Source organism: Rutilus rutilus (genome assembly GCF_951802725.1).
Source record: "Rutilus rutilus genome assembly, chromosome: 1".
NCBI classification, from domain to species: Eukaryota; Metazoa; Chordata; class Actinopteri; order Cypriniformes; family Leuciscidae; genus Rutilus; species Rutilus rutilus.
The window spans coordinates 25,442,215-25,464,233 of NC_140209.1; the positions used below are offsets into that span (position 1 = coordinate 25,442,215).

Sequence of the window (22,019 nt, forward strand, 5' to 3'; positions counted from 1 at the left end):
TTTTCTCCGCCTCTTCCCTACTTCACTTGGCAACGAAACTCGTATCTGTCCTCTGATTGGCTGTCTGGTACTTTAACGCTCTCTGATTGGTAATTTTAGAAAGTAATAAGCAGGGGCAGTTTTAGAAATGACCTAAACACCCAAACATCTACCCTTCTTTTACTGTCTATGACACTTACACACATATCCGAATAATTAGATTTGATCGCAAGATCAAGAAGTGTTTGATCTGCTTTGTGTTTGATATTTGTCTCCAAGTGCATCATTTCCATTCAAAATAATTTTGATAAATTCCACGTATCACTTTATTCTAAAAAAGCCTATTTAGTTTGAATTTTTTTTTAGTACATTCAAATAATTTATTTAGTTTTCATTTATTTATTATTACTTATTCAAATATTTTTATTGCAATAAAAAAAAAAAATCCAATATTCAGCATGTAGTTGTCATTATTAATGTTGTGATGCAATAGCGCCTCACAGTGTTCACTCCATTATTACAATACAACATATAGCCTACACATCATACATGAAAGATTTCCCTTTCTCGCTCTCTCTCTCTCTTTTTTTTTTAACAAACATTACTAGAAAATTAGTACAACATAATTTAACAATGACAAGAAACTTATGTTGCTCAGGACTATATATTGTCACTGTATTAATCCCAGTACCTCTTAGGTTTAGGACTATACAGTCACTACCAGGCACTCTGATCCCAAATCTTGACTTTCTCTCATTACTCATTGTGTGAAATTGATCATTTCTCACTGGTAAATTCTTGGCATTCACAGACGCTGAACAACTTGCACTGGCATTAAAGGGACACCAGGCAACTTTTTCGTGTTAATAAATCATCTTCTTAAAGGGATACTCCACTTTTTTCGGAAATATGCTCATTTTACAACTCCCCCAGAGTTAAACAGTTGAGTTTTACCGTTTTAGAATCCATTCAGCCGAACTCCGGGTCTGACGGTACCACTTTTAGCATAGCTTAGCACAGATCATTGATTCTGATGAGTCCAGTAGCATTTCTTTCAAAATGACCAAAGAGTTTCAATATTTTTCCTATTTAAAACTTGACTCTTCTGTAGTTAAACCGTGTACTAAGATCGACGGAAAATGAAAAGTTGCGATTTTCTAAGCCTATATGGCTAGGAACTACTCTCATTCCGGCGTAATAATCAAGGAACTGTGCGGCTGTACCATGAGTGCAGCAGGCGTAATGATATGACGCTGCGCCTGAAAATAGTCCCCAGCTCGGTAACTTCTTCCAACGTGACCGGGACTAAGTTTGTCTAACCTATTAGACCTATTTTCAGGCGCTGCGTCATATCATTACGCCTGCTGCACCCATGGTACGGCCGCACAGTTCCTTGATTATTACGCCGGAATGAGAGTAGTTCCTAGCCATATAGGCTTAGAAAATCGCAACTTTTCATTTTCCGTCGATCTTAGTACACGGTTTAACTACAGAAGAGTCAAGTTTTAAATAGGAAAAATATTGAAACTCTTTGGTCATTTTGAAAGAAATGCTACTGGACTCATCAGAATCAATGATCTGTGCTAAGCTATGCTAAAAGTGGTACCGTCAGACCCGGAGTTCGGCTGAATGGATTCTAAAACGGTAAAACTCAACTGTTTAACTCTGGGGGAGTTGTAAAATGAGCTTATTTCCGAAAAAAGTGGAGTATCCCTTTAAGTCGGTATATGGTTAACTGACTCATTACAGGGCGAATGAAGACTCTCTCACCCGCAAATACTGCCTGTAGGAAGAATTTCCCGCTTGCAAGTTCGGTGTATCCTACCCGCGTCCTTCAGTCTCGCAAAGTCTCACAAAGTCTCAAACATCGCGAGAAGCAGGATCAGTTTACGGCAAGCATCCCCAGCACAGAGGCAGGCTAACGAAATTCGGCTAGTGATTGTTGATAATGGCAGAGCCGGGGAAGAAGCAGCGAAAACCCTTGACAGAAGAATTAAAAAAAAGGAAAAGAGCTTCAGACCGAGCGAGGGCTCGCACACGTATCAACATTGGTCAAGCTTTTTCAGAATGGCGAGAGCTGAAAGACAGAGAAGGCTCCAAGTCCTCGCATTCTTGCTTTTGCGCTTGCCTACACTTTTATTTTATGTCACTAAGTCAACGCGTCGGATAATAGGCAATAAACATGTTGCACATATCATGATCGAGCTAGAATAAACGTTCTGATGTTTTCTTAGACAAGCAAAGGTATTTTACCAGTCATTACCGTCATTATACCAGATGAACTTTTAGGCCTTGCTAATATAACTTTAGACAAATATTAGCCTCCGATATATATATATTTTTTTATGCTCATGTCCACTCTCCCAAAAAAACAAAACACGAAAGCAGTAGTTCGCCTCGTTCATATCGTTCGTTCCCGGTAAAAATACTAGTATGCATGACAACACAATAAAAAATAAATAAAAAACTCGCCATCAGTTGTGAAGAAAATATTACTTTATATACCTCGGTAGACATAACTGGTTTTGAAATAGCCGGTTCCTCTGCTCAGCTGGGTTGCTCGTGGCGAGGGGGGAGGGACAACAGTTAGTTTTTACAACAGTGTGTTTGAAAGCATTTACTACCAGACACTAGGGGGAGCTTCGTAGAGAAAAAAACACTCAGACTTGCCTGGTGTCCCTTTAATGTCCACATTGTTTTCCTGTTCTGAATTCTGCTCTAAATCTTGTGAAACAACAGGTAAGTCTTCAACAGCTTCAGTTTGAGTCGAATGTTACATTGAGGAGTAGGCTATTTGTGCATATATGTGTCTCTCCGTGACGTAACACATAACAAAGGACACACTATCTTTTTTATTTTAAGCAAAGTCCCTGTTCCTTCTAAAGATGTGACTGCATGTGTTTAAACATTCTAAGACCTGTTGTTCAAGTTTATCAAGAATCATTGCAGGTTGCCATTGATTTGCTACCCTGTCTAATCCTCACTCTTTCACCTTTCTTCATTTCAGGTAGCTCTTGTTTAAAAATGGGGCGCGTTTTCCCCCCAAAACTACTTCAGCGGAAATCCCGCCCTGCAGCCGATTCTAAAGATTGTATTGGTCATGTGAATCACAGTAGGCTACTGATTGCCTACACCAAACACTGATCCCTAAACCTACCCCTCATTGTAACCTTAGCCAATGAAATTAGCTGCAGGGCGGAATCTCCGCTTAACTGGTTTGCGCCCAGTGGGATTTTTTACTTTTTTTATAGAAAGATTAAAAATATGGGAGAAATACGGGAAAATATTTAAACGGGATGATAGTGGGATAGCAAGGTAAAATACGGGAGAATCCTGGGAAAAACGGGAGGGTTGACAGGTATGATCCAGAGAGAAACTGATGTTATAAAGTCAAGACCAACTAAAGAAAACACTGATCACCATCACAGTGACTAAAAAACTTTATTATTTTCAATAAAACATCAACAACTAAATATCTGTTAATTCTCAACTATAACTTTTGTATCAAAGAAATAATGTTAAACTGGTTTGTAAACTGGTTTCACACTCAGTGTGGCTGGAAGTCAGATGTAGTTCTTGTGTTTCTCTTTTTTCTGTTCTTGTTTCTCTGTCCTTCAGTGATTCTGCTTATCAGGTGTTCATCAGTGTCTCAATTCACTCACTTCTTTTTATTCACTCTGTCAAGTGGACTATATTAGTGAACTAATGTAGGGAATAGTGAATGAGGATATAGGGTGTGATTGGGAAAACAGCCTCTGAGTGTCGATTTTGAGCATTGTTAATTCACAGTATATTCCTGTAGGCTATTTTCTCGAAAACGACTAATATTACCCAGAATGCATTGTTTTCTACAGTATATTACTGTTTTAATGGAAAAGGGTATGATACTGTCAGAATTTGCCCTTTTTTACAGCAAGGGTTAACAGTGCACATATCTGCCTTATTCAGAGTAACCTCACAGCTGAAGCTAACGCAGCTTTTCTTACTCTGTAACTCTATATGATGGAATGTATTTAAGATTAAATTAAATTGTATTATTTAATAGCCTAATTTATTATATAATTGTATATGGATTAGCCTATATAATACAATTAATGCAACACATATAATTATAAATATATATAATAAATAATAAATATAAAAAAAAATAAAAAAAAATATATATATAATAAATAAATATAATAAACAAAAATCCATCAATATTTTTCAAAATGTGCATACTTTTGAACTAAAATCTCTGAGGGACGTAGTTTTGTCGAGCGCTTTCATGAAGACCATATACAGGTTTTTTTTTTTTTTTTATCAATATCGGATGTGAGTGAGCCTCATATATCATATAAAAGGTTTTTCACAACTCCTGACACAAATTAAGAAATTACTGTTACATGAAATTTTTTTAGAGTAGAACAGGCCAAAAATTTAAGCTTGAGTCTTAGATTATTTTAATGATGTACAGTTTGTAAATTTAATTACATTAATTTACATTAAAACCTAATGGTAAAGTTGACCTAATGTAAACAAAGAGCGCTTAAGTGCACCAGTGTCGTCCTGCTGGGTTAACAGAAAAAAGAAAAAAAAAGTATAAAACTGCTTATTGCACTAGAAATAATTCAAAAGGAAACATATTAAATTCACATGTACTCAGGCAACTTGGAATACAACAAAAAGAGCAAATTATAGTACTATATAACACAACTTAATCAGGGATTAACTGGAGAAAATAGGGAATGAGAGACGAGACCTACAAACTAAGAATCCGCATAATCAAAGCTTGTGTTCAACAACATCTCTGTGTTAGTTATAGTGCCACATACAAAGATTTATACAGCTATATTGCATTAAAACTTATTCATTAGAATCTTTCTTCTAGTTGTTCTCTAGCTGTTCCGCCAGATGGTTTTGATTCATCTTCTTCAGGATGTCCGCTGTGAGCTTTAAAGCTCCGTTTGGTCCATAACTCTTCACCATCTCATCCACTATATCAGTGTTATCTGTATTCTCAAGCAGAGAGACTGAAACGTTCCCATATTCTTTTAAAAACCACTTGAATCTCCTTAGTTTGCACCTGCCCAGATCATCCAGCTTGTCCAGAAGCTGCACTTTAATATCAGCCAGCTTCTCTGCAGGGATCTATGACATATAAGGTCAAAAGTTATTGGTATTATTGGTCTCTGGAGTAAAAAAAACAAAAACAAAAACAAGAAAGCATAAAAAAAAAAGAAAAAAAAAAGTATTTAAATAAATTGACGCAACATTGACACAACATAACACTCAAAGACACGAAAAGGCCAGCATCTCAGCTTGGACATATATGTTGATTGTGTTAAATTCAGGGATGAAAGACAAGCAAAAACGTCGTTCAGGACCATTTTTGATTGATTGTGTGACATCAGGCTCCTAATACTTGGGAAGTTACCCTTTTAAACCTAGTGGGACAAATCGGTTTCTTAAAGATATCTGAATAGCCTTCCAATCCAGTGAGTTTTAAATTAAGACTATTTCTAGATACTACTAGTTACTAGTTTTTTTCATTCATAATGTGAAAAGTCAAACGGAAAAAATGTCTGTAATATTTCAGATTGTTTATGTTTTCGGTTCACCAAGGTTCCATTTATTTGATCAAAAATGTGTGTGCTATAATCATGAAAGAAACAGGCTTGCATGTAATTCCATGAACTCTCAACTTTACTTCTGATTTTTCACGCAACCACACCCACAACAACTCCCATTACATGCATAATAAAAGTCTCATGCAAAAACTTCACAATACACATATTGTTACACTATCTCAGAAAAAAGCGATTAACGACCAAAGCACAAATAAATACAACATAACATCACAATCAAATGTCACAAGTTACAACCTATTAAACATTTCTTTTTATACTATTATAGACATTGTTTTCATATAACTTATATCGTTTTTATTTTACAGTGTGTATTTATGAGTAGCCTATGTGTTGGCGCTTTCTTAAGGTCTTTATCACTTTATTAAAATTAATCAAAAGAAAGAAGAATTAATACATAGAAAGAAATGCTCTCAGGGTAATATTTGTCATTTTCGAGAAAGTAGCCAACTGCAATATTACTGTGAATTAACTTCCCAATTTAAGTCACCATTATGGGGATCAGTATTTGCTTTTTAATATTAGTTTTTCTTTGGTAATCGACAGCCTGTATGCTAATCTTCAACACGTTTTACGCCAAACAATACTTTGGGAATCTGTTGGGAATGATGTGTAGATTTACTATGATAAAAAGGGTATAAAATAAGGGGGTAGAGAAGGGAATGTCGCAACAGGTAGGAATCATTTACAGTAATAGTAATATTGAATGATATTGTATATTGTCTAAAGAATGTAAATATTACTGATGTTTTCTTTCTTTTGCTTTCAGGTTTTACCAGTTATGATAAGACTTGAATTGTAATGACTATTATAACTGCATGTATGCATATGATATGACACTGTTATTATGCACTTTAATGAATAAAGACAAACTTTTATTAAAATAAAACATATGAACATATAAAATGTCATACAAAAACATACAAGTGTTGTGTCAATTACTGTGTGCCTAATGATGATGATTTAACACTTTTTAATGAATGATGGTAAAAATACATATATTTCTATGAATTAAATATGTAGTAAATTACTACAATCAAGTTTTTAGTGTAATCTTAAATGTATTTTTTTTTGTGCCCTGCAGTGACTAGTACTTAGAAATACTTTAATAGTTAAAAGACATAGCTAAAAGTGAGACTGTGTATATCGTGATGCTGTATAATTCTGCTAATTAAAAATGTATTATGCAGTAGCAATATTGCTCTGAGCATATGCATGTGACAGTGATTCATGCGCATACATGTCAGTCAGTGTGGCATCGCACATCAAGTTTGTAGAGAGCTTTATTCAGTCCATTTTAAATTCTGATTTTGGCCGCCTCTCAAATGGGTTAAACCAAAGATATTACCTAAGAAGTTCCAGTAAATGCGCTAGAAATCTGCACTCATTCAAGGATGTGCATGTATTGCATGGACGGAGAAAGCACTGACACCTGCAGGATTTCATCTGACGGTACTTCATATATAGTCGTTCTGTTCGGTGAGAGCAACGGTACCGCAGAACGAGTGTAGCCTCTATATCTATAGATGTTTTTAAATCTGAAAAAGCAACAAAATTGTCAGACATCCACAGGGTTGCCAACTCTCACGCATCTGGCGTGACACTCACGCTTTCAGCATCAATCTCACGCTCTCACGCACACGCAAGAAATGTCACGCCAAAATCCACGTTTCTCCCCTCTCAATCCGTTAATTTTCTGTTGATGACTATACTAGACCACAGCGTATTAATGACAGGAGAGGAGTTTAAGGCACACAGCTGTAACATCTGCCTACAACGTTCTCACTGCAGTATTCTCTGATCGTTGATTCGCTGAAACCTGATACGTCAGTTGCGTGTGAAAAGTTCAGAGAGAGTTCGAACTTCGGGGCATAGGTTCGGAGTCGGAGCCACTGATGCGCGTTTGAAAGTTTGGATGACAATCAAGGTAAGCTGATAATAAAATGGTGTGCCTTGTCACTACAGACGTAGCCTTGACTAATCAGTCTGTGTGCCGAGAGTACAGACTTCAACTATAGTTGCAAACATTGTCTGACGTGCGTTATGTGGGCTAGCTATTTGCTCAATAAAAATAGGCTCATGGTACAAATTACGTTTTGTCAAATCGGGCAAGTGGCATTTTAAAATTCCCCAAATTATGAAAGGTTGCCCAGATTGTGTTGAGTATGCCACAGTCAAATCCGGAGCGAAGCTTTTCAGCTATTGGCCTAAACAAGACTGACACAGGAACAGACTGTCACTTGATGGCACCCTGTGAGTGATGGGAAGTTCGGATCATTTTACTCAATCGTTTGTTCGATCTCGTTCATTAAAATGAACGAATCTTTTTTCGAGTCATTTCGTTCATTTAAGGGGCTTTAAATGTTATACTTTTAACAGCCAAATTCCACGAACACAGTCTACGCAGTCTTTATCATATTCTGAATTAAGAAATCATTATAATGCAGTCAAAAATAATTTACAGGGAACATAAATAGGCTACTTACTTTACTTTCCGAGTCTTTCGTTCATTTGTCACGTGACAGACGCAATGAACGTTCATGACCGGATTGAACCCTGCTTCAGATACGAGCTCCTGCAGAGGTAGTGAAGCAGGCCAACACTGCCACTGTGGCACAACAGGCCTAATGTGTGAAACTTTTGTGTTGTGGTTTTCTGGGGAGGTTGAGTAACTATTATGTGTCCCTTTTGTTTTGAGAGATTTCTTATTGTTTTGATGTTGTTGTTTTACATGTTTGTTATTTAATCACCTCTATCTTACTTTTTTATATCAATCGATCAATCAAATTAATTGTACAATTCTATTAGTTTTTTGTCTTTTTCTCCCATAAATCAGGGTTTATACTAAGTAAACAAGGACTGATATTTTTAAAATTAGGGTTAGGGTTGGCAAAAACTTTCTCCGCGCGCGCGCACTGAAGTTTTACAGAGTCTCACTCCAGCCAAAGTCCCAAAGTTGCCAACCCTGCATCCATGAGTGCATGTTAACAGAGGAAAACAACTGTAAAACAGCACTGGTTGTTCTCTCGATACTCGACAACGACTGAATAGAAGGTATAATGCGTGTATTAAATGAAATAATCCAGAAAAAACAAATTATTATATATTTTTTTGCATTATTGCTGAATCTCACCTGCTGTCTCTTCTTCTCCATTCCAAGCTCGTCGCGGCCCTGCAGGTCTCGCTCATATTGAGCCTTCATGGTCTGCATGTTGACCTCCAGACGCAGCTTGGCGTCTTCAGTGGCCTGAAGCTCATGCTCCAGCTCCTCCAGCTGAGTCTTCATCTCCTGCAGCTGCTGCTCCATCGAGCGCTTCGACTTCTCCAGATCGTGGACCTGAGAGAGAAAACCATGAGATTAAAACTTTGGTTTTAAATTCTATTTTAAAAATCATGATTTAATTTTATAATCTTAAAGGGGTTTATAAATAAAGTTTGAAGTGAATTATTGGAGCTGAGGTGGTGAAGCCTTGCGCTCTTGCCCACATCATCTTTAGAGGACACCAGGTCCTTGAGGTCCGTCAGGGTTTCTAGTTTGCGCTCTAACACTAGTACGCGGGTCTCTTTTTCACGAGCTTCCGTCTCGGCGCGGTCGCGTTCCTCTGCGTAACGGGCGGAGATGGCCTTCTCCTCAGCCAGCATCTGTAAAACAAATTTAAAAAAAAGCTTTATTATCATTATTTATTATCATTATTTATCATTATATTATTTATTATAATGCTTTATAAAAAATTTGCCATTAGTCTTGATTTTGAGTTGTTTTAGCTTTTTAATTCTTGTTTTGTCTTATTTCAAAATCTGGTTGAGAGCGGCAGTGCAGATGTTAATTCCTGACCTGGTTGAACAACTTCTGCTTCTTCTCCAGGTCGGAGACAATCTGTCTCAGACGGTCCTGGTCCACCAGTATGTCGTCCAGCTCCTGCTGCAGACGCGTCTTGGCCTTGTCCAGCTTGTCATAGGCCACGTTCTTCTCATCCAGACGCTGCGTCACAGCCTCCAGCTCCATTATCTTCTTCATGTCCACCAGCTACAGGAGAAGAGACAGACAAACATTAGACATCTTCATGGAAAATGACATGCTCGTACTACTTTTTAATGATTGCATACTGTGGTAATATAAACATAAGCAGTAGTATGTTTAGTACTTGCATTTGGATGGTGTAAAGGATACTTTTCACATACTATTAAAATTGTTTAAAAATAATATAGCATGCTTTATACAGTATATACTTAACAGTATGCAGTTGACAAATAAAAAAAGCACAATATTTTTTCACACAACAATCTACAATTGTAAAGCTTTTTATGTTGTCTCTCGGGAAACAAAAGGTACAAAAGTTGTCACAGGGGCAGTGCCCTTTCAAAAGGTACACATTTGTACCTAAAGAGTGCATATTAGTACCACACAGTAATATATTAGTACCTAAATGGTATATATTAGAACCTTTTAAAAGGTTACCGCCACAGTGACAGCTATTGTGCCATTATTTCTGAGAGTTTAGAAAATCGAATAGACTTTTAAATGTTTTCTTCTCACTGCTCACTGGGTGAGGATTATTGCAAACCATTTTGTGCAGGTTCACAAATTTATTGAAAAGAACCGACTCAACAACAACAACTCAAATCCAACCGCAAATCAAATGTCACAAATCAAATATCACGATGGCTTGCAAAGTTAAACGTCTCAGCTCAGAAACATTTAGTTGATTCAATGTTTTATAGCAGAACCCTAGAAAATGTATATCCACTATAGAAATGTCCATGACTTTTCCAGTTCTGGAAAACTTCAAAATTCCCTGATATTTCCAGATTTTCCATGAAAAACATCACTATGGCTATGGGTATGGCTAAGTAAATTTTACATAAATAGGAAAATTCCTTCTCACTATAGAAATTTCCATGACTTTTCAAAGTTTTTTTTTTAAGGTTCTGTTCATTTCCATGACATTTCCAGTTCTTCAATACTCATTACTGTGTGTGCCTGTGCTTGCATGGTGCTGAGGTTCCTCTTGGCCTCCTCTTTCTCTTCCAGCTGCTTCTTAAGGCTATTCTGTTCATCCTCCAGCTGCCTCAGGCGCAGTTTCAGTCAGGACCACTTCGCCAAGTATGGATAAATAGATTTATTGCGATAATAGCATACAGTTAGTGTTGGCGGTATGGAGCTGTTCTGGGCAAAACTCCCACGCCTGTCCATGCAGCTATGCCTGGACAGAGCGGGAGAGCAGCAAGGCAAACCCCCCATGGGGTACAGAACAGAACCAGTATATGCATGATTACAATTCTCAATTACATGAGTTGAAATGAGCAATTACATGTGAAATACAATATATATAGACAATTTGCCAAGATTACACTGTAAAGAAAACAAGTGATCAGAAAGATGAAGGTTTGTTAGGAGGAGTTGGGGTTGGAGGAGGGAGTTTAGATGCGAGCAGCAAGCTATGTGGGAACTGCTGAAGGAGTGTGAGATTTAAGTGTGCCGCTGAGATAGATGTCGACACCTGATTGGACCACGTCATGAACAGCTGGCTAACAGCTGATGCGGGCTTGGCTGACATGGCCTGCCTGAACTAACGCGATGCTTGATTTCTGCCACGTCTCCTCGTCAAGTACCTCCTGTGAGGATATGATCAGGGTTCAGAGAGTGAGTGAGAGCCAAACACCTGCAGAAATCCCATAATGCAGTCGCTGCTCTCTGTACCACCTGCACATCCTGTTCATGTTATCTAGCTCCAGCTGAAGTAGGAAACAACCATCAACATCACACAAACACCTTCATTACATCTCCATTCATAATGAAAATTGATCAATTAATTATAATAATTGTTTTCGGTCAGTTATTTGAGTGGGAGTACCAGATGCATCAAGCTCTGATCAAAAATTCCTGTTCGCTGTGTTATATTTGGATGTTTGGATTACGGGTAACTTTCTCTGTGTTCAGGTTTGACTGTAATCATAGTGCAAAAACTGATATAAATAAAATCTAAACATTGGACTGTGTAAAATGTTGTGAATGAGGAATCTGGAAACATCTGCGTGGCGTGGGTTTTGCGGTTATAAATTCAGTGTTGTTCTGTGTGGTTGACACACCTGCACTTTGTCAACTGTCTCAGCCAGTTCGATGCGCTGTCTTTCGCTCTCGGCATATTTGACCTGCAGGTCCTGAAGCTCCTGAAGCTGCATCTCAGCCTTCTTCATGTGGTTTTCAAACTCCCCTTTGTCCTGCAAGAGTGTCTGCAGCTCGAACTGAAGCTTGTTCTCTTCCTCCAGAGACTTCTCTTCCTCCATAGACTTCTCTTCCTCCATAGACTTCTCTTCCTCCATAGACTTCTTCAGCTCAGTCCCCTTAGTTTCACGCTTCAGCCTTGAGGAAAAAAATAAAAAAATAAATAAATTATATATACACTACCATTCAAAAGTTTGGGGTCAGTAAGATTTTTTTATGTTTTTAAAAGAAGTCTCTTCTGCTCACCAAGGCTGCATTTACTTGATAAAAAAACAATTAAAAAAAACCAGTAATATTGTGAAATATTATGACAATTTAAAATGACATATAATATATTTTAAACTGTAATTTATTCCTGTGATCAAAGCAGAATTTTCAGCATCATTACTCCAGTCTTCAGTGTCACATGATCCTTCAGAAATCACTCTAATATGATGATTTGATGCTCAAGAAACATTTATTATTGTTATCAATGTTAAACAGTTGTGTACAATTTTTTTTCAAAATTCTTTGATGAATAGAAAGTTCAAAAGAACAGCATTTATTTTAAATTCATTTATTTTATTTATTTCCCCCAAAATAAAATTAAAATTCTTACTGACCCCAAACTTTTGAACGGTAGTGTTTAATGTTACAAAAGCTTTAGATTTCAGATAAATGCTGTTCTTTTGAACTTTCTATTCATCATAGCATCATGAAATAAAAATGTAAATAACTGTTTTCAACATTGATAATAATCATAAATGTTTCTTGAGCATCAAATCATCATATTATAATGATTTCTGAAGGATCATGTGACACTGAAGACTGGAGAAATGATGCTGAAAATTCAGCTTTGATCACAGGAATAAGTTATACTTTACTGTATATTCACATAGAAAACAGCTGTTTTAAATTGGAATAATATTTCACAATATTGTTTGTATTTTTAATCAAATAAATGCAGCCTTGGTGAGCAGAAGATACTTCTTTTAAAAACATAAAAATCTTACTGACCCCAAACTTTTGAACGGTAGTGTATATATAAATAATATGTGTGTGTATATATATATATATATATATGAATTATTCAACCCCCCTAGACTGTAATAATTTACAAATTCAAGCTTTTCTAAAGATACAGCAAAAACCCCAGTGTTAAATTAACACTTCTCAGAGTTTATTTGGAGTCCAAACTCAAGAGTGTTAAAATGAACTCTGAAGCAAGAGTTAATGAGATAATTAAGTGATTAAGTGATGATTTACCATTAGTGGTGACACCTGATGTTACTAAGCAGAATCACTAAAGGAAAAAGTAACCATTTATAAGTCATCGATATTGTGATCGGTGTTTGCTTTAGTTGGGCTCTTGACCCCTGACTTTACAACATACAGACCTTTTTAAAAATTGCACCTTGGCAGTGGCAAATAGTGGCAAATTAAAAGTGATAATGTCAATATATAATATAATGCTTTTGAGTTATATGATTTTTTTGTAATTTAGCTGTGTCATAATTATTCAATCAACCCCTATTCAACATTGCTGTTTTTAAATCGCTTATTTGTATGGTATGGTACAAAATTGTTAAAACAATCAAGCCTTTGAAAACTCTAAGAAAATTAAATTAGCTTGTGCTATGATGACACATATTTAGCCCATGCATGGGCTAAGGTTGAGTAGCAAATAGGGTTGGGAATCGAAAATCGATTCCAATTCTGGAACTGAATACATGAGGTCAGGAATCAGATACTTGTTATAAAATAAAAATGTTGATTCCTCTAATTGATTCCTTTGTGTGCATTTTAATATGACTTTAAACCATTAAAGGGGTCATAGACTGGATTATTTTATTATTTGTGACCCTGGATCACAAAACCAGTCACAAGTCACACAGGTATATTTGTGGCATTAGTATTAGACAATATTCACCTCTAAATTATAAACCTTTCTTTTTTTTTTATTTAAAAAAATTATATTTTTATTTTTTATTTATTTTGTGTTATATATTTACCTAATGCACCATGTTAAAAATGAGTAAAATGTAATAGTCAAAATTATCGATTTTTATTTTATGCCGCAAATCATTAGGCTATTAAGTAAAGATCATGTTCCATGAAGATATTTTGTAAATTTCCTACCGTAAATATATAAAACATTTATTTTTGTGAGTGGATGCAGCACAATCGCGCAAACATAAATGGACAACTTTAAAGGCTATTTTCTCAATGTTTAGATTTTTTTGCATCTTCTGATTCCAGATCGTTAAAATATTGTCTTATCCTAACAAATACACATCCTTCCAAGGTGGCGCCTCCCACTATGCAGGGCAGCTGCGGCGTTTCAGTGCTGTGTGTTTGTTTGTTTTGTCGGGTTGTTTTAAGTCATCAACCATTATTCCAGTACCGAAGAAAAACAGTCCGTGGGCCTGAATAACTACAGACCGGTGGCCCTTACATCAGTGGACATGAAATGTCTTGAGCGGTTGGTTCTATTCCATCTCAAACCCATCATAGCTCTCCATCTTGACCCACTGCAGTTTGCTTACAGGGCAAACCACTCAGTGGATGATGCAGTCAAAGGCCTGCATTATGCTCTGGACCATCTCGACTCTCCTAGCTCCTATGTAAGGATGCTGTTTGTATATTTCAGTGCCGCCTTTAATACCATTCTACCCGAGTGGCTGCGGAAGAAGCTTTCACTGATGGGGGTGGAACCCTCTATCTGCCGCTGGATTATGGATTTTTTCTCAGCAACAGACAACAGCATGAGCGGCTTGGCCAGCACATGTCTGATCTTCGGTCCACCAACATTGGAGCATCTCAGGGGTGCGTGCTGTCACAATTTCTCTACTCACTGTATACCAATGATTGCACTTCCAACAACCGTTCCATCAAGCTGATTAAATTTTCAAACGATACCACCTTGGTCGGCCTTATTAAGGGCAATGACGAGTCTGCTTATAGGCAGGAAGTGTCTCATCTGGTTGCGTGGTGTGATATGAACAATCTGGAGCTTAACCAACAAAAGACAGTGTAAATGGTGATAGAAATGGGAGAGAGGCGGGGGCTCTGTGAAAGTCTAACCATCAAGAGCTCTGTTGTTAAGGAGTCATTCAAATTCTTAGGCACTGTCATCACAAACAACCTGAAATGGGAGGAAAACAGTTCCTCCATTATCAAGAGGGCTCACAGTGGAATGTTTTTCCTAAGGCAGTTAACCAAACTGAACGTTTCCAGCTCTGTTCGGTCTAGGTTTTACAGAGCCACTGTGGAAAGCCTTCTTTCAACATCTATTACTGTATGGTTTGCCTCAGCATCGGCCCAGGCGAAGAACAGACTGCAGTGCATTGTGCGCACAGCAGAGAGGCTGACTGGACAGAGGCTGCTGTCAATCAATGACCTGTATGAGGCCAGAGTCAGGAAGAGGGCAGCTAAAATTGCTGCTGATCAGTCTCATCCAGCAAGTGACATTTTTAGGCTAGATACAGGATACTTGATACAGGATTAAACTATGAATAAGATTAGTGATTGAACAGGCTATATGATGATTGCAAACAGTTAAAGCAGCAAGAGAAAAACTAATGTTAAAAAAAATCAAGGGGCAGAATCCCAACTAAAGCAAACACTGATCTCCATAATGGTAACTTCAAACCAAACATTTTCAATTAAACATCTCAATAACATCTTCTGTAGATATATGACAGAAATAAAGTTATACTGGTTAATAAGTGTAATAATGTGTAATGGCTGGAAGTCAGTTGTAGTTCTTGTGTTTCTCTATTTTCTGTTCTTGTGTTCCTCTTTTCTTCAGTGATTCTGCTTGTTAACAGCAGGTGTTCATCACTAATGCTCAACAATCACTTACATATTCACTGAATTATCTCACTGCAACACTGTCTCAATGTTACTTTTTACTCTTTGTAGTGTGGATTTCCCTGTGGGGTTGAAAGGGTTAACAGTGTAAGATAAAAAGTCACACCCACGAAATGTATTTTAACAGTAATAAACTATAAGTTAAAAAACAGTTATATACTGGCAACACTGTTGCAAATGAAATGAGATAACTCAAGTTTTAATTCAGTGCATGGAATTTTTACTGTAACATTGCAGTAAAGAACTGTACAATTAACAGTAAATTACTGGCATTGTGTTGCCAGTATTTTACTGTAAAAAAGCCTGGTAAGGTCTAACAGTGTATATATCGATTTAATAATAAAAAAACCTTGCTACGTGTACTGTGCTGGACTAACTGGGACTAGTCGCAGCACTTACATATGGTTGCCCTATTGTTGGTTTGATTGCTTATATTGCTCTCCTCATTTGTCAGTCGCTTTGGATAAAAGAGTCTGCTAAATGATTAAATGTGAATGTAATAATATTGTTTTTATTAATATTCTGAATTAGTTGTTATTTGTTTATTTTCATTTCAAAGTTAAAGTTTAAGTATTTTTATTTGTTTTTGCCGGATTATAGCTACATTTCTAAGTACATAGTTTTAATTATAGTTCATTTTTAGTTTTAGTTTTAGTCAGCACATCAGTTTTACCTAAAAAAAAATATTTAAATGTTAATTTTTTTTTATATTTAATTTGGTTTCAGTTAACTTTTATTTTTCTCCATTAACATGAATGTTGTTTGATAGCTTTAGTTAACAGAAATAAGCTTTTAATGCTAAAGTCCCTGTTTATTAGGGCTAAATGACATTGTGTCACTGAAACAAGCATTTTCTGTAAAGCTGCTTTGAAAGAAAATGTACTGTGAGAAATACTATAGAAATAAATTTGAATTAAACTGACCCACATAGCAATGCCCTAGCAACCACAAATCCAGAGCGACCACAAAGCTACATCCCTCCCAAGAAACCAGCTGCCTCTGACTAGCAATTACAATTAGTAAATAATTTTGTCAATGAATAGTTTAAATGAACAATTTTACGTATTGTAAAAAAAAAAAAAAAAAACACTATATGTCTCATTAACTGTCATTAAACTGTATCATTTAAACCACTGAAAAACCCCGCAGCGATGGGGCACTAGTCGCAACGTGTGTCATAATGCTCACTTGCGGGCGACGTATCCACGACACCTGGCCTGGAAAGAGATGATGACGTTAGTCATCTTCATATCGAGCAGTTCCTCAAGGTGAGCCATACTTCCAGCACGGAGAAACACCTTGCTCTGTCCGATCTGGTACAGTTTGGGATCCAACTCCAGGGCTTTGATCTGAGACACAGATGAAGAGCTCATGATCAAACTCCAGCTGAAACAATGGATATCACTGTGAAGCTTTATTTAAGCTTACAATCAGCACACAAGCATGTCTGCCATCCATGAAGCCTTTGGGAATGGCGTTGGGAGTGAGGATTTCATACCTGTGCAAAAACGCAAACCATCACATTAGTCCAGGCAAAATAGCGTTTTACGACAGACTAATTGTAAAAGATTTTTTTTTCAGCATAGATCATTTCTATGAGGTGTCCAGAACAACATACTAAAAGTCCTAAGAAATCCTAGTTGAGGAAATATGTTAAATTCTCATCAATCCGAGATGTGTGCCAATAAGGCCAGGCAACAATACACCCCAATGGGGCTATTTTCTTCCTTTACTTCTATCAAAATGAAATTTTGTATTACAAGTTTCTTTGAAAATGAATTTTAATATGCAAATGAGCTATACACTAATAGAATATGCCCAAAATACACCCAAATATGCTTATTCTTTTCCTTTACTCCTAACACAATAAAACTTTACATAGTAAAAGTATACATGAAAAGTAACTTTTTTTGTATTACAAGTTTCTTTTGAAATGAATTTGAATATGCATATGAGGGCCACACTTATTGAATATGTCCTAATTTGCATAGGCAGAAACACCATTCATATGTATGACAAATACATCGGCCCAATCTTCATCCAATCATCCTACTGCCAATGGGTGATGGCAGTGCTGCTTTTAGACTGGCCTCTAACCTGAAAACTGCCTGGCTTAGTAGTACCTGCCAGGGGTATACTATAACCCCCGCCGGTATAGTCTTCAGGGTCACGGAGGCACACAAGCCTCCCCACCAGGACAAGGTAGTAACAACAGGGGAGGTTTCTTTATGTTTTTTTTTTTTTTTTTAACTAACCTAGATATTGCTGTTGCTAGCTTCTCATAACACTGAAAAGCTACTTTACAAACAGTGGAAGTCTGATGTGTGGCCCGCCTGGTCTGAAATACTTGCTACAAAAAGAGAAGCAGTTTTGGTGTCTGGAAAAATTATTTTAAAGAGCTGGAATGTCTGGAAAGTGTGTCTGTCTGGTTTTTCATCTGTCTTCTGTGTGAGAGTGAATCGTTTAGTTGGTAAGAATTACTTCTGCCTGTAATCTCGTAATCTTACCAACAATAGCCTACCAATCATTTGTAAATCTACCAGCCCAAAATTTTATCTCACCACATTACTAATGACTAAGATGGCTATTCTGACTTTCTTCTGATGTTATCTGTGGGGGAATGTAACTAGGTAAGGCTTGTTCACAAAAAAAAAAAAAAAAAAAAAAAAAATTTGTAGAAAGCAACTGGAGGCAAGACTGTGCAATCAATTCTTAAGGTCAATATAAGTCTTTTTGTGGCAAGTGACCCAGGTAAGTGTGGCAAGTGACTTCAAATTTATCGTGTTTATGCATAGGTTAACTTACTGAATGGACATGAATGTGTTAGTACAAAATGCAGCTGCAAGGCTGCTGAGGGACTAAGAAATATGATCATGTCATCCCAATTTTAGCATCCCTTCATTGGCTCCCGATTTATTTTAGAATTCAGTTTAAAATATTATTGTTTGTTTTTAAAGCTCTTAATAATCAAGCTCCATTTTACCTTAAAGATCTTCTTACTCCTTTGCCACCTTCCAGATTAAGATCTGCAGACAAGGCTCTATTATATATTTCCCGCTCCCGTTTAAAAACTAAAAGAGAGTTTTCTCAGTTGCCGCCCCCGTCTATGGAATCAATTGCCTCTGGACATTGAAAACATACCTCTACTCTCTGGCGTTTTGATACTTAATATCCTTGTCTTACTGTTTGTTTTGTGTGGTTCTACGTTACTGTGCTTTTATTTATTTTAATTTTCTTTACTATGTCCAGCACTTTGGATAGCTCTGCTATGTTGAAATGTGCTTTATAAATAAAATGTACGTACTTAGTCATTTGGCCCCTGTTTTTTCTACTTGTGACTATGGTTTCTTGGCCATAAGTCAATTAGGCCTAGTGTTGAGCTCATTTGCATATTTAAAGGAGTCATAATGTAGAAATTTCACTTTTCCACGAGAATCAATGTATGTTATGATTGCATAATGATTGTACACTGGCCGGGAAGCCGATATTTAAAAGTGAAGCGTTTGTTTACCTCAGGGTTTGTAAAATAGGCCACGTGCACGCGCACGAAAAAACGAGATTTTGATTTCTTCCCCCTCTTGACGTCAAGACGGGGGAGGATATACCAAATATGGACACCGCAAACCTATGCCGCGGGAAGCCCGCCCCTCTCCCCCTCTCCCCCTCAGATTCAGTTTAGTCGACTCGAGAAAGATGGAGAAACCGAGTGTAGCCTACACTTGAGATGCTCTGTGGGTGACTGCCACAAACAACATGCAAATGTGTTTTATCTACCAAAAACGGACGAAACTATCAGGGAACAGTGGATGAAATTCATTTTTAATGACGCTGTCCCAACAACTCTTTCAAGTGGCGTATCGTTAGGTGTGTGTGCTAAACATTTTACACCGGAATCATTTACAAATTTGGGGCAATATCAGGCGAACTTGGCCTCGAAGCTCCGTTTGGGAAAAGGTGCCATCCCAACCATCAGGGACTTGCCAGAAATTGAAAAGGTAAGACTGTGTTTTTATTGCTCTACTGTGGTTAACAAATAGCAGCTAACAGTTAACTGCTAATGCGGCTATTGTATGTAACGTTACCTTCGAGGTAAACACGGGGAATGGACTCTACGAATGCTAGCCACATCTTTCCACTTTGTTTTACACTAGCAGCTGTGACGGTACAGGAGTCCATGCTCAGTGGCTAAAACTGTTTAAATGCAAGTATAACATCACGTTGCATGTCTAAAGAAGAAACATATTGAATGTCTAAATAACCACAACATGAAACAAGGCAAAAACACCACATGATAGTAAAAATCTCAAAACCACTGTAAGCTGATTAAAAAAAAAACTACATCTCCGTTAATGTAATCTACATTAAATAAAAGGTAAATTTATGTGGGAGAAAATAGCAACACACGTTTTTGCTCGAACTGATGTTAATGTATGTCTCAGTCAAAATGATTGTCTTTACCATTCAGAGACATCTTGATGTAGACGTGCATCCAACAACTCTACATCTTCCCTTTCCAGCTCTGGTTCAGAGTCCGGCTCAAACATGTACGGTTGAATCCCATATGTCGCGGCCGGGTCGGGTTCTGACAACTTGCGCCATGTCAGTTTGTAATGATGCTGAAGTTACCTGCGGTGTCAACCCCCCTCCTTCCTGCAACCAATCAACGCGCCCCTCATTTGCATTATTATAATGACCGTCCACGACAGCCAAACATCGCATCAGATCTCGCGAGACAATAATGCCTTTAGAAATAAGGGTCTGAGGGGCTCTGTGTTGATTTTTTTTCCACTTTTCTTTTTTAGAAGGGCCTGAAAGACTATAATAGAGCATTGGGTACCAAAGTTAAAACAACATTATGACTCCTTTAAAATAGATTTTTCAAAGAAACTTGTAAAACAAAAATGTTACCTTTCATGTATACTTTCACTGTGTGAGGTTTGATTGTGATAGGAGTAAAGGAAAAAATAAGTCCATTAGGGTGTATTTTGGGCATATTCGATTAGTATATTGCTCATTTGCATATTCAAATTCATTTTCAAAAAAACTTCTAATACAAAATGTTTTACTTTTCTTGTAGACTTTCATTGTGTAAATTTTTTTTTGTGGTAGGTGTAAAGGAAAAAATTAAGCCTATGCGGGTGTATTTTGGGTAGCCTATATTCGATTAGTGTATAGCTCATTTGCATATTCAAATTCATTTTCAAAGAAACTTGTAATACTAAAATGTTTACTTTTCATGGGTACTTTCATTGTGTAAAGTTTCATTTTGATAGAAGTAAAGGAAGAAAATAGCCCCATTGGGGTGCCTGGCCTTTTTGGCACACATCTCGGATTGATGAGAATTTAACATATTTCCTCAACTAGGATTTCTTAGGACTTTTAGTATGTTGTTCTGGACACCTCATAGAAATGATCTATGCTGAAAAAAAATATTTTACAATTAGTTCTATTTTTGGCTCCAAAATGAGTTACTTTGCCTGGACTACATTGAAACACAATCAAATCTACCTAGCATCTAACAGATGCTAATATAATTTATTGTGAAGAACTTGCTAATTTATTCACTCCCAGAAAACCAAAACACCATGAGAAGCACAAAACATTGCTGTCGTTCATCCAATACCTCTGTCTGAACTCTTGGAAGACAATGCGGTTGGGGAATCCCTGTTTGTAGATACGGATGCCCTCCAACACACCGTTACACCGGAGCTGATCTAGAACTAGGAGAGGGTCCAGCATATCAGGCTGAGATAGACAGAGATGCAGATGCTTTAGATCAATTCAGGGTGAACAGCTCACAGGTTAAACTTTTGTCAATTTTATTATGTAAAATTTCAGTGTTCAGCTGAAAGAAGAAAGTCATATACACTAGGATAGCTTGAGGGTGAGTAAATTAGGGGATAATTAAATTTTTTAGGTCTATCCCTTTAATAGGGACAATGTCAGCTTCATTTATATAGTGCTTTTAACAATGTAGATTGTTCCAAAGCAGCTTTACAGAGATACAAGAATAGCCTAAATGCACATTAATGAACATCAGCATAAAAAAACTAAATGTTAACATGCTGGATTATAGCTAAATTTCTAATTTACATCTGCACATCCATTCTGCCGTTGAATGCAGAACATTTCATACCTTTTTCTGGCGGTTGGGAATGATGCATCGGACGAAGTTGGGGTTGGTGTTTCTGAGCATGGCCATGAGTTCAGACAGCTGCTTCTTATGGAGCTGTCCAACTGTGCGGAACTTTCCCTTGCGGGGTTTCAAGGTACCCGTCCTCGCTTTATCATCCAGATCCTTGTCCTGGTCCACTAAGAGACAAACAGACAGAGAG

General features: G+C 37.1%; 1 protein-coding gene across 1 annotated transcript in view; it reads right to left on the bottom strand.

Annotated features, from left to right (window-relative positions):
* Positions 1–4,845: 4,845 nt before the first annotated feature.
* LOC311304483 (myosin-9-like) overlaps positions 4,846–22,019 on the bottom strand; it is a gene marked incomplete at both ends in the record, with an annotated part of 49,254 nt that continues 32,080 nt past the window's right edge. Inside the window, 12 exons of the mRNA XM_084431493.1 lie at positions 4,846–5,109; positions 8,740–8,943; positions 9,081–9,248; positions 9,442–9,633; positions 10,588–10,689; positions 11,697–11,906; positions 14,896–14,956; positions 15,071–15,211; positions 16,873–17,033; positions 17,113–17,182; positions 21,308–21,429; positions 21,821–21,996. Coding sequence (XP_084287619.1) covers positions 4,846–5,109; positions 8,740–8,943; positions 9,081–9,248; positions 9,442–9,633; positions 10,588–10,689; positions 11,697–11,906; positions 14,896–14,956; positions 15,071–15,211; positions 16,873–17,033; positions 17,113–17,182; positions 21,308–21,429; positions 21,821–21,996 — 1,871 coding nt within the window. The remainder of the gene's footprint in view (positions 5,110–8,739; positions 8,944–9,080; positions 9,249–9,441; positions 9,634–10,587; positions 10,690–11,696; positions 11,907–14,895; positions 14,957–15,070; positions 15,212–16,872; positions 17,034–17,112; positions 17,183–21,307; positions 21,430–21,820; positions 21,997–22,019) is intronic.